General features: G+C 48.8%; 1 protein-coding gene across 1 annotated transcript in view; it reads right to left on the bottom strand.

The window, feature by feature from the left end:
- The window catches only part of ABCA13 (ATP binding cassette subfamily A member 13), a 368,570-nt gene that overhangs the window by 82,128 nt on the left and 270,875 nt on the right, over window positions 1-15,567 (bottom strand). Inside the window, 2 exon segments of the mRNA XM_019537509.1 lie at window positions 7,490-7,605; window positions 13,327-13,504. Coding sequence (XP_019393054.1) covers window positions 7,490-7,605; window positions 13,327-13,504 — 294 coding nt within the window.

Consider the following 15,567-nt stretch of genomic DNA (forward strand, 5'->3'; position numbering starts at 1 on the left):
GGAAAAACCTGTGTAGGAGGATTGGGGCTGGAGGAGATTGGGAAGAAGGCTCTCTATAAATAAATCAGTTTGTATACTACAGAGTTTCACAGAGGCAGGTTAAATTTCTGAATACTTGATTGTGACCGTACTTGTAAGAGTTCCTGAAAGTAAGACTTTTTCCATTGTCTCTGAAATCTACAAGTTATCTTCTTGGCTAGGGACAGACATTCAAAAAGCCAGAGCCTGAATTAGTTCAACCTTTGCAGCTTAGTTCAACCTGTCTAGGCTGAACAGTTTGTAACAGGATAAATATTCTCCTTGAACCAAGGCAATGCAGGCACATGCCTGAAGTTGCTCAGGCCAGAAGCAGGGGTGTGCTAAAGCAGGCCCTCAGCTGCAGGGAAGCTGTGTTGCCCGGGGAGTGGCCAGTCCAGGCTGATCTGGGCAGAGAGGGGTTTAATTCTTCCCTCTCTATCCCACCAACAGGACCAAAGCAGGGTCTGCCAGGCACTCCCCCCTCACTGCTGCAGCAGCAGGACACCATGGACCCTGAGGCAGACAGGAGCAGGGAGGAGAGTCAGTTTCCCCTCTATCCCCACTGGGAGCCAGGTCTGCCCACCGTTGCAACCGTGCTCCCTGCCCCAGAACAGGCCCTGTGCTGTCCCCTCCACTGGACAATGGAGGGAGAAGGAATAACCCATGTCCCTGCCCCTCAATCCAAAGGGGCCCTGCTGGCCAGCACCTGGCTGTGTCCCAACCCCGCTGCTGCAGCGGGAGGGGGAAGGCCCTCGTTGGGGGCAGTAGTCCCTGTCATAATGTGGGGGAGCGTGAGCCCCTTCCCAGTGGGGGTGCTGCACTGAGGGGCTGGCAGAGCTTCAGCGGGCTGCATGTAGCAGCACCAGGGTCTGAAGTAGGCCAAACCCCTGCAAGCCCGCTGCAGCATAGAGTGGCCCCTGCCAGGAAGGAGCTCATGTTCCATGAAGCCACGACAGGCCACTGTCTGTCATGGTCACTCACCACTTGCCACTCCAGCTGCCAGGAAGGGGCAGGGCTGCTCAGTCTGTGCTTTGGCCACTCCTCTCCAAGCCTGAGGGGGATTATTCAGCTGCTGGCTCCAAACAAAGGCCAAGCAGTGGCTGCAGCCAGGCCAGATAGACACCACTGCAGTGCCAGTGGCTGAATAAGATCCCTTCTTCTGGGAGGGGGCTTGCTCCAAGCACAGAGAGGCCACTGGGACCATAGTGGGGTCTGCCAAGTCCAGCTGCTGCCACTTTGTGGTTGGGGCCAGTGGCTGAATAAGCCCCACCCTGCCTAGAGGGGGCTCGCCCCAAACACAGAGTAGCGGTGGCTGGGCTGGGCTGGGCAGACCCCACTGCAGTACCATGTGCCCAGCCTAGCCACCACTGCAGCAGCCCATCATGGCTTCCCAGAGTGTGAGCCCCTTCCCAGCAGGGTGCAGCAGTACTCTGGGGGTCTTGAAGGGCTCTGGCCCACCACAGACCCCTGTGCTGCCACGCACAGCCCATCGCAGCTCTGCCAGCCCCGCAGTGTAGTGCTCCCGCCAGGAAGGGTCTTACACTCCCCCACATTATGACAGGGGCTGCTTCCCCCAACAAGGGCCTCATCCCCTCTTGCTGCAGCAGCAGGAAGGGGGCATGGCCAGGCAGGGTCCCTGGGGAGGGACAGCAAGAGTGGTGACAAGGGCAGGGTCACCCAACTGCCTGTGGGGGTAGAGGGGAGACTAACTGTCCTCCCTGCCCCGCTCTGCCTCAGAGACCATGGTACCCTTGTGCTGCAGCAGTGAGGGGGGAGTGCCTGGAAGACCCTGCTTGGGTCACTGCCGGTGGGATAGAGGGGGGTGGAACTAAACCCTGCCCTGGCCAAACCCCCACCCCTGCCTGTCCTTGCTCTGGCTGGGAAGCAGAGATGTGGGGACAGCCTGGCTGGGCTAGAACAGAGAGCCCAGCCCCAAGAGCATGCTGGGATGCTGGGGGTCTCTGGTTTAATTTAAACCAGCAAGGGCCTGGGACAGACATTGCATAAACCGGTTTGAGCCAAATCAGTTACCATATTCAATCAGGTTTGTGTCAAATCAGTTTCAGCTATTTTGAAACTGGTTTATGTGCACTGAATATCTGTTCTGTTACAGGTTTAAACCAGTTTCTGATCGCTTAAACTGGTTCATGTGTGATGCCGTTGACTTTAACTGAAGTTGGACAAAGCTCATGAAATTCTGAGGGAATATCCTTAAAGGTTAGAACTTTATTATAAGTCAGATATAGGCCTGCTTTCATAGACATTCAACCTTTTCTGTTAGCAAATCTACACTGTGAAATGACCTTAACCATATATTGCAAAAAGGGGCTCATTTTGGTTAAAACTCATTTTGGAGCTCAACCTCTGGCCTGTGGCCCAGATCCAGCCTTCACAGAAGTGTCTTCTGTGGTGGGCCAGTAGGGGGGGCTTAGCACAGGAGCATTTCTTACCTTAAAGCAAATAGTGGCATGGTAGCCTTTGATCATGCATCTGGATTACTGAAAGCTACATACCTAGTTAGATCTCAAGTAGCTTACTCACAAGTATCATCCAGAGGCAGGTAGAGATTACCTCTGGAGGCAAGCATATCATAGAACATGAGTTTCAAGAGAAAGAGCAAGTTTCAGATGGCCCCACTTCTCTGAGAGTTCTCATCATGGCTGCTGCTCCACCTCCTGGGCAGTCCTTAACTTATATAGACATTATGACCTCATTTACTTGATCCAATGAAGGACAGTAGCTATTGGCTGCCAGCCAACCAATTTGAAATACATCACTGGTTGCCGGGTAGACTGGCAGGGTCTCTAGCCCCAACCCAGGAGTGCGAGGCCAGTCACATAGGCAGAGGAAGCAGGTTTCCCCCCACCCTCAGGAATGTATCCAGCTCAGGTTGCAACTCATGGTTACCTGAAGCCAATGGGACCAGACGTGTCTGCTCTCTGCAGTGACGATGGTCACCAAGTTGTCCTATTGGTGATCCACCTGCTGGCAGAATTTGAGGAGAAACAGAGATGGCATTCTGCCACATCATCCAGCCCAAAGGGTTCCCCAGTGGTCTGGAAATTTGGCAGCAGGAAAGCAGTTCAGCCTCAATTGCTATTTCCCTGTTGCCAAACTTCCAGACCTGTGCGGAACCCTGCAGGCCACGTAACGTGACCCTGTTCACCAAATGCTGGCATGTGATCAGGCTGGCACTCAGGGTTGGTCTGTGGCTGGATCCAAGCACACAGGATTCAGGCTGCTGCATAGCCAGATCCAGCATGCAGCTAGATCTGGGGTGCAGAGTAGGAATGGAGCACAGCCAAATCTGGCATGCTGAGATCACACTCAACTCTCATGCAAGATTCAACCCACAGACCAACTGCCCACCACTTGCCTGGCCCATGAAGCTGGAAGTTCTGACGCTACTGGATTAAAGTAACAAAATCTGTCAGCACTTTTAGGTCACAGAAAATACACAGTGGGCAAGTTTTGAAGCCAATTGAACTAAGTGGAAAACATATTATTGGCTTCAGGAGACACTTCAAATCAGGTTCGATACTGGTTTAAAATGTGTTTGGCAGGAGGAGATAAGTTAGGATTTGTATAGTAGTCTATTCTCCTATTTTCACTGGTGGCAGGATTCTAAAAGGATTTAATTTATATATGTATAATAAGAACAGAGTAACCTTAAGACTTTTTTCTTTAAGGCTCATTAGTTGGAAGCAACAGAGGAAGCAAAATTATGGGATCATTAGCTGATCGTAGGTAGTCTACCTTTGAGATACAGCAAGGGAAAAGACAAATGCACTCTTAGGATGTATTGAGTAACATGCTTCCAACTGAGATAGAAGGGTATTACTGCCATCATTCAAGAAGACTCAGTCATCGTGCCTGTGCTGTTCAACATCTTCATCAGCGACGAGGGGGTGAATAGCACCTTGTTCAAATTCACAGATGACACCAAGATGTGAGGGGAGGTGGGCACGCTAGAGGGGAGGGACAAGTTGCAATCAGATCTGGACAGGTTACAGAGGTGGGCGGATGAGAATAGGATGGGTTTCAACACTGACTAGTGTAAGGTGATGCACCTGGGGAGGAAGAACCAGCAGCATACCTACAGGCTGGGGAACTCCCCTCTCACCAGCACAGAGGCAGAAAAGGATCTTGGAGTTATTATTGACTCAAAGATGAGCATAAGCCGCTAATGTGGGGATGCAGTCAGAAAGGCTAACCGCACCTTGTCATGAATCCACAGATACATCATGGCCAGGTCCAAGGAGGTAATCCTCCTGTAGCAAAACCCCCAGTTTTTCTTTTTTTAATTTTATTTTAAAATGCATGCCTTCCCCTTCCCCAACCATTTCTGACTTTTTCTCTCCCTCTCTATTCCCTATAGATAAGAATAAGTGAGCCCAGATAAGCTTTAAACATTTTTATTTTGGTAGCAAGTTTTTGGTTTGGGATATCCACTGTTTTATATTGTATTATTATTAGGTTTGTATTGATTCTTACTGTTGTATATTGTATTATTATCATATTGATTTTTATTGTTTCATATGGATATTGTATGGTTTAGGCCTGTGTTTGTAAGTGAACCAAAGTCATGTCAAGTTTCTATTTTCTATGTCAAGCCTCCATCTTGTGTCCTCTGCCTGGGCATCCCATGTTGTAGTGGTATGAGTCACATACCCTTCCCATGTAAATTGGTTCCCCGATGAATGAGAATGATTGGGAATGATTGAAATACAGTGGTAGCAGGCCTCTACTGAATGGTCTGTAATGACTGGGCCATCACCTCATGTTGATTCATCCAGGAACCATAGACCTCACCCAGGAACAGAAACAAGACCAGCATTTGAAAGATAAAAGACCCTGAAGAACCAGCAACTCTCACCATTACAGACACCCAAAACTGCACATCCCTGCACACATGCTCAATACGCCAGGGGATGACCCTTGCCTAGGCATGCCTCCTGTCACTAGAGTCACACAAGGTCTGCCCCTATACAAAGGGGCAGTGAAGACAGACGCAGTGGAATGCCCTCTCCATCTGGACCAGCACCATGCCATACCATCTATCCACCCAGAGGCCCTGCCGGTGACTCCCCTCTGGACAACATCTACTGGACAAGGACCCCTTTCCAGCCTGGATAGGTAGATATTACCTGCACACCTCCTCCTATAATTTGGACTCTCTTTCTCTGTCTCTCTCTCTCCTCCTGGACTTCAGTGGGTGGTATTTGTGTAAATTAGTGAATACACATATATATACACATATATAGATATCATTGTGTGTGTGTGTCTGTGGGGGGGGGGATATAAATTAGTAATCTACATATGTGTACTGAATGTGCAGGTGCTGGTAACTGGTAACTGATTCTGTCTAAATTTGGTGTGCATAGCATGTATGGGCTTAAACGGTGTTAATGAACCTAGACTAGTTATTTTGAATGTGAGTATATCTGAGTTTCGTGTGTGTGTGTATATACACACACACACACACACGCACGGCATTGTGTGCATGATATATGAATTAGTGATCTGTGTCTAACTTTTGGGGTGTATAATGTATATGCTTGAATTGTGCCTAGGCAGGTTTGGATGTATATGTGCCTTAGCTGGTAGTGTGTGTGTGTGTGTGTGTGTGTGTGTGTGTAACTAACTGATTTGTGTGTTTGTATATGTGCAATTGTACACCATGCCCTCCTGTCTAACAGCACAATATTGAGATCCTGAGCACTGGCCTGACCCCTCAGGGCAACACTCCCCTTCTATGCAACCTTGGTCAGTCCCCAGTTGTAATACTGCATCCAGTTCTGGGCGCCACACTTCAAGAGGGATGTGGACAACATCAAGAGGATCCAGAGGAGGACCATTCACATGATCAGGGGGCAGTACAGCAGGTCCTATGAGGATAGGCTATGGGATCTGAACCCGTTCAACCTCCACAAGAGGAAGCTGAGAGGGGATCTGGTGGCCATCTATAAACTGGCCAAGAGAGACCAGCAGGCAATGGGAGAGTCCCTGTTCCCCTGAGCACTACCAGGAGTAACAAGGAACAATGGCCATAAGCTGACAGAGAGCAGATTCAGGCTGGATATCAGGAGGTAGTACTTCACAGTCTAGGATCTGGAACAAACTTCCAAGGGAAGTGGTGCTGGCTTCTACCCTGGGAGTCTTTAAGAGGAAGCTAGATATACACCTTGCCAGGGTCATCTGACCCCAGCATTGTTTCCAACCCGTGGCAGGGGTCGGACTTGATTATCTGCTCAGATATCCCTTCTGACCCTACCAACTATGAAACTATGAAGCTGGTGAGGCTTTTTCTGGAATAATGTGCACAATTACAGTCACCCATTTTTGAAAAAAGGTAAACTCAAACTGCAGCACATGCAGAGAACAGCAGAAAGGTAATTAGGTTAATAGAAACCTTATCTTATGAGAAGAGACTAAAACAGCCCAGCAAGGCAAAACTGAGAGGAGATGCATTTGCACTCTATTAATAAATTGTAGAAGCCACTGGGGAATATGGATAGAGAAATACAATTTAAGCTCAGGGACAATTCTGACGTAACAACAAATGGGAATACAGCATGAATAAATTCAGAGCAAGGAACTGGAAGGAGATCTCTGACTCTCCAAAGAGTGAGATTATGAAAGAGCATCCCAAGAGGCTCCCCCAGGCAGAGCAAAAAACCCAAGTGGTGTCAAGATGGAGCCTGACATTATGAAAGGAATTATAGATGAATGCCTACAATAAAATACATACTTAGAAACCGTATCTATCCTCATATATAAAGCTATATTTAGGGCATTTCATAACTGTTCATCTTGAACATTCTTCGCAATTATCTGGAACTAGTTACTGCTGGAGACAGTGGAAACAAAAGGATCACTGCTTAGATCCAATGTGGAGGGTCCTACATCATAAGCTTCCTCATCCATCAATACTTTGTGCTTATTGGCAGCAATTTCACCTGTAAAAGTTGGCTTGGGAGAAATGAGGTCAGGTGGGCTTAGAAAAGCCTTTTGCTTCCACGTAAGATCCATTGTAGGGATAGTCTTAGCCAATCTAGTGCTCAAACTTGCCCACATTACTCACTGGACATTAATACCACAGCAAGTGGATGCAATTTAAAATAGTTTCATTGTCTAGTGATAAACTGTACATTAGGCCATTGCAATACTGACCTGATAATGCTACTATTTTTGGCACCTAGATGAGCCCTTTAATGAGAACAACCACCAATTTTTCTGGAAATATTTCCAGCACAGATCTCATTTTGAGGGAGTAAATCTCTCCCACACACTTTCCCCATGAAGTATTCAGCTTCAGTCTGCAGTTTGTTCCCTCAGTAGCTTTAGCTGAATCATAATTGTCTGCAAAGAGACAAAACCATGCACCCAGCAGCAGGTGCAAACCAAACCTAAAGATTTCTGTTTGTTTCTTACAATCCATAATTCCGGAGCAGCATTTCCAATCACATACCCAAAGAGTATCAGCAGGAGAGCAGTGGCTGCCAAGTTCTGTCGAAAAGTGAAGGCGGATAGCTGGAAGGCAGTAATAACACCAACGCACAGGATAACCGGAACCAAGTAAAACAGCTAGAAAAAAGAAAAATAGGGGTAGTGCAGGTGAGCATCTCCTATTGGTCTTAACCAATTAACACAGAAGTGCCTGTACAGTTGGTAGCAACTCTATGTTCCCCAGATAATTATATTGCCTATCAGAAATGTGCCAGCAGTAGAGATATAGGCTCAGTTGGGTTTCTCCCCTGGGGCACTGCCCTACTCAAAAACCATGAGGAAACAGAATCCAAGTGCCACATATTACCTTTATCTTAATCCTATCTGCAATTCCCAAATGTCACTGTAACAGGCTAGCTCTTCCAGATGATAAACCCTTGTGGGACTCTTGATCCAATTCACCAAGCTATATCCTACTTGCGCCAGTATGGGGTGCGCATGGAGCAAGGTTTCACTGAACATTCCTGGAGTCACAGCAGAACAGTGAGACAGCCTGAAAAGTCACTCTAACAAATGGGAATGTGTTCAGTTAGAATTTTTCCCCTCACCTTTCAGTTGGAGCAAACTCTTGCATTTACACACAGCAGTAATGGTTTTACTAGACAACAAGGAACATAAACCTCCCCTGGATACACATTCCTGGTGACCATTAACATGACGTCTAGCTTGAGGAATGGGTGAGGCACAGCAGCACAGGACTGAAAAACAGCACACCTGGGTCCTGCCCTGATAGTTTGGCCACTGATGTGATGTGTGACCTCAAGAAAGTCCCTTATCTTCTCTGCTTCCATTGCCACAATTCCATTGCCTTTTTTTCTTCAAGCCAATGGACCTCTAGTGCCAAAAAACCCCCACAATATGTCTACCTTGGAAGGTACCAGAGTGCTGGCATGCCAGAAAAACAAAATGAGAGCTGGGGGGAGATGTACATGGCAGGACGCACTGCATAATAGTGTATTTAATAATCCTAAATGTTGCCTTTGTTGTTGTGTATTCCTTTTTGCTGAGCATGTTGCAATGAGAGAAAGAAAAAAAGAGACAAATAAGAAAAAGAGGAAAGAGAAAAAGAAAGAGAAAGAGAAAGAGAAAGAACCAGACATGCACAAAGAGAACCACGTGCACAAACACAAAGAACCAGAACACACCCAGAACAGACACATGCATACACACATTCAGAACCAGACACATGTGCACACACAGAACCAGACAGGCACACACACAGAACCAGATGCGTAGGCACATGAAGCCGGGCTCCTGAGCCACACGACAAAGTCCAACCCAACAATGCCCTGGTCCTGCCAGAGTCCCTGTGCTTCCCCAGGAAGCCAGTCCCCCAGGCTGCAGCATAGCTGGCCAAGGCCATGGCCTGCAGCCTGCCCATCAGCCCAACCACCCACAGCTAAGCCTGCGAAAGGTGTGGTGCTCCTGGCAAGGGGCAGTGCCAGCCTCACCTCAGTGGAGGACTGGGCTGGGCTGGGCTCAGAGCAGGTGGGAGTCAGGCAGGCTCAGCTGTAAGCCCTGCTGTAAGCAGCCTGGGCTCTGTGGTTAGCAGCAGCTGCCAGAGCCTGGGCTGGCTGCAGCTGGGAGGCTGCAAACAGCTGCTTGGGGCTCTGGCATCAGCTTCATACTGGTGGGTGCACACGCACCTCGGAGTGGATGGTGGGGATAGGCCTGAGGCAGCACAGCTCTCTCGCTGTCCGCTCCGAGGTGTATGCGCAATTGCCGGCAGCATGGAGCTGATGCCAGGGCTGTGGAGCCTGGCGCAGCTGTTTGCAGCCTCCCCGCTGCAGCTGCCCAGAGCCCAGACTGGCCTCAAACAACTCCTGGGCCACAGGACAAGTGAGACAGCCTGGCTCCAGAGCCCAATCATCAGCTCTGTGCTGGGAGTTGGGGAGAGACCAGGGTTGCGCTGCCTCAGGCCCCTCCCCCACTGCCCGCTCCAAGGCACACATGCACCCACCAGTATGGAGCTAATGCCAAAGCCTGGAGTAGATGTTTGCAGCCTCCTGGCTGCAACAGGCTCAGGCTCTGGGAAGCTGCTGCCAACCACAGAACCCGGTCTGCTTGCAGCAGGGCTTGCAGCTGCCCAGCTACCTGCTGGGAGCAGCCCAGGCTTTGTGGCTGGCACCAGCTGCCTAGAACCCGGATTGGCAGTGGTGTGCCGAACAAATGGCATGCTTGGCACATGTGCTGGGGGTTGCTGACCCCTGTTCTAGGATTTCAGAGGTCAATGAAGTTGAGGACCAAGGGATGAAATAGGGATCCCTAATTCCTTGACTAGAGAGAGTATATTCCTACAGATAGCAGTCTGTGGGGTACAGGCTGCACAGAGGATGGTTGCAAGGTGGTAAACCTGCTGATACTGAACTTCTGTGCCCTGTTAAACAAGGCCTGCAGACAGGTGACTAAGGCAGGGGTGGGCAATTATTTTGGCTGAAGGGCCGCTTTAGCAAATTTGAGAGCTGTTGTAGACTGGGGGGAGGTGGCAATTGATCCTACCCAGTACAGGGTCAACCTCCCTGCACCCACTACCAGGGGCACCAGACAGAGAGGTGGACAGGGTCTCCATGAAGACCAGCCAGGACCTCTGAGGTCATGGCACGCTAGCCCAAGCAGACAGGATGGGGATGCAAATGGGCAGAGAGAGGCGTCCTAGAGCAGGACAGGCAGGCAGGGTCCAGGGATGGAATAGTGGGGAAGTAACAGAGCAGGACCATGGCCTAAAGCAGAGCCGTGATCCACGATCCACTTCCTGCATGGTAGGGACATGCAAAGAGCAGGTTGCAATGCTGCTCCAGGCCCACGCCCTGTGTTGTCACTACCCCATGACTCCAACCCTGGCCCCTGCCCACCTGTCATGCTGCTGGACACTGCTTCCCACCCAGCCAAGCACACCCTCCCCAGCCTCCATGGAGACCCTGCCTGCCCTCCCACCCATTCCATCCAGTGCCCCTAGTGATGTGTGCAGGGCAGATGAGCCAGGGTGCTTCGGCAGTAGAGCCAGGTCTTTCAGTAGTAGAGATACTAGCGGTGCTGGGAAGTGAAGTCCTGTGCCACCCCCACCCCACCATATGCCAGAGGGCAGCAGGACAGGCACATGGGCCAGGTTGCCCGCCATGCTTGGGCTGGGAAGGGCCAAGGGACCCACTGCAGGCTGTATAGAATCCCTTGGTAGGCCAGATCCAGCCTGAGGCCCATATTTTGCCCACCCTTGCTATAAGGGAATAGAAACTAGGGTTTTATAAGCCTAGCTTCTGGTTGGAAGCCTCCAACTGGCTCATGCTAAACTCAGGGAAAGATCTCCGCAGGACTAGAGAGAAACCAGAAGGAAGATAATTTGTTTAAATAAGATCACAGAATTCAGTTATCCAGATACAATGGTTGACCATACTTAGGGACCACTGAGCAAGTAAGAGCAGACTGGATGCGCTGCTATTTGGATATGAGCCAAGAAGGTGAATTCCATTACTCTACCCACACCAGTGTTTTTAAATAAAAAAACAAATTTCTCAGGTTTTACAAAGGGAGACATGCATTTTCACCCACAGTGATCATCTGACAGGATGTGATGGATTAAATCCTGCCTTTCAGAAGTTACTTCCCACTGGACAATTACATCTTTTCAATTGTAAGGAACAGAATAGGAACAGTTAGAAAGCAGGTAATAATTACCTTGATAATTTCAAAGGAAAGAAAAATGTTCATGTGTTTCTGTATACTAACTGAATGAGAAGATTAGCTCTAGGACAGTGAATTTGTGCTGATGACAATCTAAACCACCTGCAGAAGCATTAAAATCTCTCATTCTCTGTTTGCAAGATGGACAACTTGCTTATAAGGCTATTTTTGGTGTAAGGACCCTGAACTGCATGCGAATCTAAACATGCTGCTATTTACTCTAGAGACGATCAGAAATAGATAGTGCAGTTCACAAGTCAACAAAAAACACAATCCTTCCCATATAGAGGATGATCACACAGTGTTAATGTGGGAATGTTATAGTGGATAACTCAGGGAAACTCAGTTACAGAACAAATGCCTTATTATTAGCATGTATCAGTGCTAATGGATGTTGCCCTAAACAATTTAGCTGACAAAGTTTCCATTTGTTTAGAAATATATTTTATTGTGGACGTGATTTCTTTAGAATAGTACACAATCAGGATTCAAAGGGAGCTCAGGAGGTCATCTAGTCCAGCCTCCTGCTCAAAGCTGGTCCACCCCAACTAGATCATCCCAGCCAAAGCTTTGTCTAGCGGGGTTTTCAAAACCTCCAAGGACAGAACTTCCATCATGTCTCTGGGTACCCTGTGGCAGTGTTTTATTACCCTTCTAGTGAGAAAATTCTTCCTAGTACCTAATTTAAATTTCCCTTGCTGCAACTTGAGACCATTGCTCCTTGTTCTGTCATCTGCCACCACTTAGAACAGTCTAGCTCCATCCTCTTTTGAACCCCACTTCAGGCAGTTGAAGGATGCTGTTAAGTCCTCTCTTAGTCTCCTCTTCTCTAGACTAAAAAAGCCCAATTTCCTCAGCCTCTTCTCGTAAGTCACATTCCACAACTCCTTCACCATTTTTGTTGCCCTCCACTGGACTCTCTCCCATTCATCCACATCCTTTCTGTAGTAGGGGGCCCAAACCTGAACATAGTATCCAGATTTGGCCTCACCACTGCCGAATAGAAGGGAATAATCACATCCCTTGACCTACTGGCAACACACCTACCAAGGCAGCCCAGTATGTTATTAGCCTTCTTGGCAACAAAGGCACACCGCGGCTCATGTTCACCTTATTGTCCACTGTAAACACCAAGTCCTTTTCTACAGAACTGCTGCCCAGCCAGGCAGCACCCAGCCTGTACTGGTGCATGGGACTGTTCCATCCTAAGTGAAGGACTTTGCACTTGTCCTTGTTGAACCTCATGAGATTCCCTTTGGCCCAATCCTTCAATTTGTCTATGTTACTGAATCCTATCCCTACCCTCCAACATATCTACTACTTCCCCTACCTTGGTGTCATCTGCAAACTTGCTGAGGGTGCACTCTATGCCATCTTCCAGGTTGTTGCTGAAGACATTGAACAAAACCGGCCCCAGGACTGACCCCTGGGGCACTCCACTTGATACTGGCTGCCAACCTAACATTGAGTCAATTGATTACTACTCTCTGAGCCCGATGCCCCAGCCAGTTTTCTATCTACCTTGCAGTCCATTCATCCAGCCCATACTTCCTTAGCTTGCCTGTGAGAATGTTGCAGAAGACCATATTAAAACCCTTGCTAAAATCAAGATGCACCACATCCACCAGTCTCCCCACATTCACAGAGCCAGTCACTTCATCATAGAAGGGAATCAGGTTGGTCAGGCATGACTTGCCCCTGGTGAATCCATGCTGACTGTTCCTAATCACCTTTTCTCTTCCAAGTGCTTAGAAATGGATTCCTTGAGGACCTGCCAGATGATTTTTCCAGGGACTAAGGTGAGACTGACTGGTCTGTAGTTCCCTAGATCCTTCTTCTTCCCTTTCTTAAATATGGACACTGTTTACCCTTTTCCATTCATCTGGGACCTCTCCTGATCACCATGAGTTTTCAAAGATGTGATTGCAGAGCCATTGGCCATCATCAGTCAACTCCCTCAGCACCCTTAGGTGCATCCCATCTGGCCCCATGGACATATACACATCCAGCTTTTCCAAGTAGTCTCTAACCTGTTCTTTTAGTTTGAGTTCACTAAAGCAACCCATTCAGAATGACATATACAGCTTTAAAAAGACGCATGTTGCTATCCATAGAACCTACCATATCATAAAGGAAGTTACCAAGCCAGTAAGTCTTGTAGCCAAGCCCAGTGAGGTGCTGCAGCCGCTTTGCACCAGACTCACGGTCTTTTACAATGGAGCTTCCAATGGATGCCGTAAGGAGAGAAAATCCCAACATGATGCACAGTGCTACTCCACATTGACGAATATTCTCCATTCTGGGGTTCAAAAGAAAAAGGTATCATGACAATACAGCTCACCAAAAATTTTCCAAGTCAAACTCCTTATCAAACCAATTGCAAAAAAACTTGATAAATGTATTTACATTATTAGATATAAATATAAAAAGAAAACATCTCCATGTATTTTAACCTCAATCCTACCTAGAGTCTTGCTACATGTTCATTTTAGGCAGCTTCTGGAGCTCTTAACCCCTGGACTGTCCACACATTAATACCTGAAACTAGTTTTAAGCACTTTAGGCAACAAAGTTATGCTACTCAAAGACAGGTTTATCTCTGATCCATGTTACCCAACTCATGTTCTATTAATGCAGGGGTGGCCAAAATGCAGCCCGCTAGGCCATTCTATCTGGCCTGCGGGGCCTCCCAAAAATTTAGAAAATTAATATTTATCTGCCCCTGGCTGCCTCTCATGCGACCCTTGATGGCTTGCCAAAACTCAGTAAGTGGCCCGCTGCCCAAAATAGTTGCCCACCCCTGCATTAATAGGTGACTCATCTGTGGGGAGTAGCCACACAAAAGTTGCAGTCCTCCAGCATCCCAAGACACAGTGTCTCCTCTCCCACCCTCCTGTTCTGGAAAAACTTTCTACCCCCTGAACTCTACTGCCCAGGGGGAGGTTCTGACACCAAACCAACTCCCCCTCTCACCCCCCGGGGTGTCACCTTCCCACCCCCAGGGGTGCAACCCTATGCAAACAACCTGCAGAGGACATGCCAGCTATCTAGGTTGCATGGCACAAACAGATCCAAGAGTGGGGTTTAGGGGAGCATGGGAGACAAACAAGGTGAGTGCCCAGCTTGGATTTCCATGAGCAGGGGCTTCCCAAAAGCACCATCCTTCATCACTTCCACTTCCCAGCCATCCCAGGAAGCGTGATTAGCCCCCTCTACACCTCAATCCCACATTATTAAAACATGAGATCTTCTTTAATTTACTTCCTTTTATTTTTTTAAATTCTTTTTTTCTCACTTTTTGATTTTATCCATCAGTGGCTGACTTCCTTCATTTCATCACCCTTCTCCCAACCACATTTCCTTTCCACCTCCAATTTCATTACCCTCCCCCATTCCATTAATTCTGTCTTTCCCCAGAGCATCTTTCACCTTCTACCCCTTGTCACGGAGTGGGACCTGCGAGTGGCCGTGAACTCACTAGCGCCCCCCTGCCATGTCAATTATGGTGATCCAGCACCCTCGTCTCACCCGCCACGTCTTTGTTCTTATAAGTTCAGTAAGGGAGGCTGCCTACTCTCACCTTGACACTGCGCTGGTATTACCTCCGTTCCAAGTGGGGTGTTCCAACACCCCCAGCCTTATGGGCAATGTGTGCCTCCTACCTCCCCTTTAGCACGCCCCATGCCTCGCAGCTGCTCCTGGAGGTTTATTCTGTCCTGGCTCTCCGGTGCCCTCTCTGGCGCCCCTCTCTGACACCCCCGGGCCTGTCACCCACCTGGTGCCCCTGGGGCTCGTCATGCCCCGACGCCCGTCTCCAATCTTCCCAAGGCTATCACGCCACCTGGGCTGTCCTCCTAAACCTTTCCTGGTCCCTCTAAAGTCCGTTAATGGTGGATACCGGATTAGGCTCAGGCGGCCGGAGCTTTACCTGGCCTTTCTGACCCTACTGGGTTCTTGCCAACATCATGAGTCCATTTAGGTTCAGGTGGCCTGAGCCTTACCTGGCCTAACTGACCCCTTGGGGTCCTGTCAATCCTTGATGTCAGCTTAGGATCAGGCGGACCAAAGCCTTACCTGGCCTTTTAGGCCCCTCGGGGTCCCCAATACTGAGGAACCCCTCTAAGGTGCTTTTTAGTCTCCCCATTACTGGGTTTCTAATAATCAGAAAAATGCCTCACCTATTCCTGGGGCCTCTCTTGATACCCGTGCCTGCTCCTGGGGCACCTCTCAACACACGCTTCTGCCCCTGGAGGCTTCCCTTAGTGCACTCACACTCTCCTAGGGTTCTTCCTAGTGTAGTTGCCTGCTCCCGGAGCTTCTCACCCCCCCAGGGCCTTTGCCGCGCCTCTCGCGCCCGTTGTC

This window comes from Crocodylus porosus, unplaced genomic scaffold (assembly GCF_001723895.1).
Source record: "Crocodylus porosus isolate Cpor-Errol unplaced genomic scaffold, CroPor_comp1, whole genome shotgun sequence".
Taxonomy (NCBI): domain Eukaryota; kingdom Metazoa; phylum Chordata; order Crocodylia; family Crocodylidae; genus Crocodylus; species Crocodylus porosus.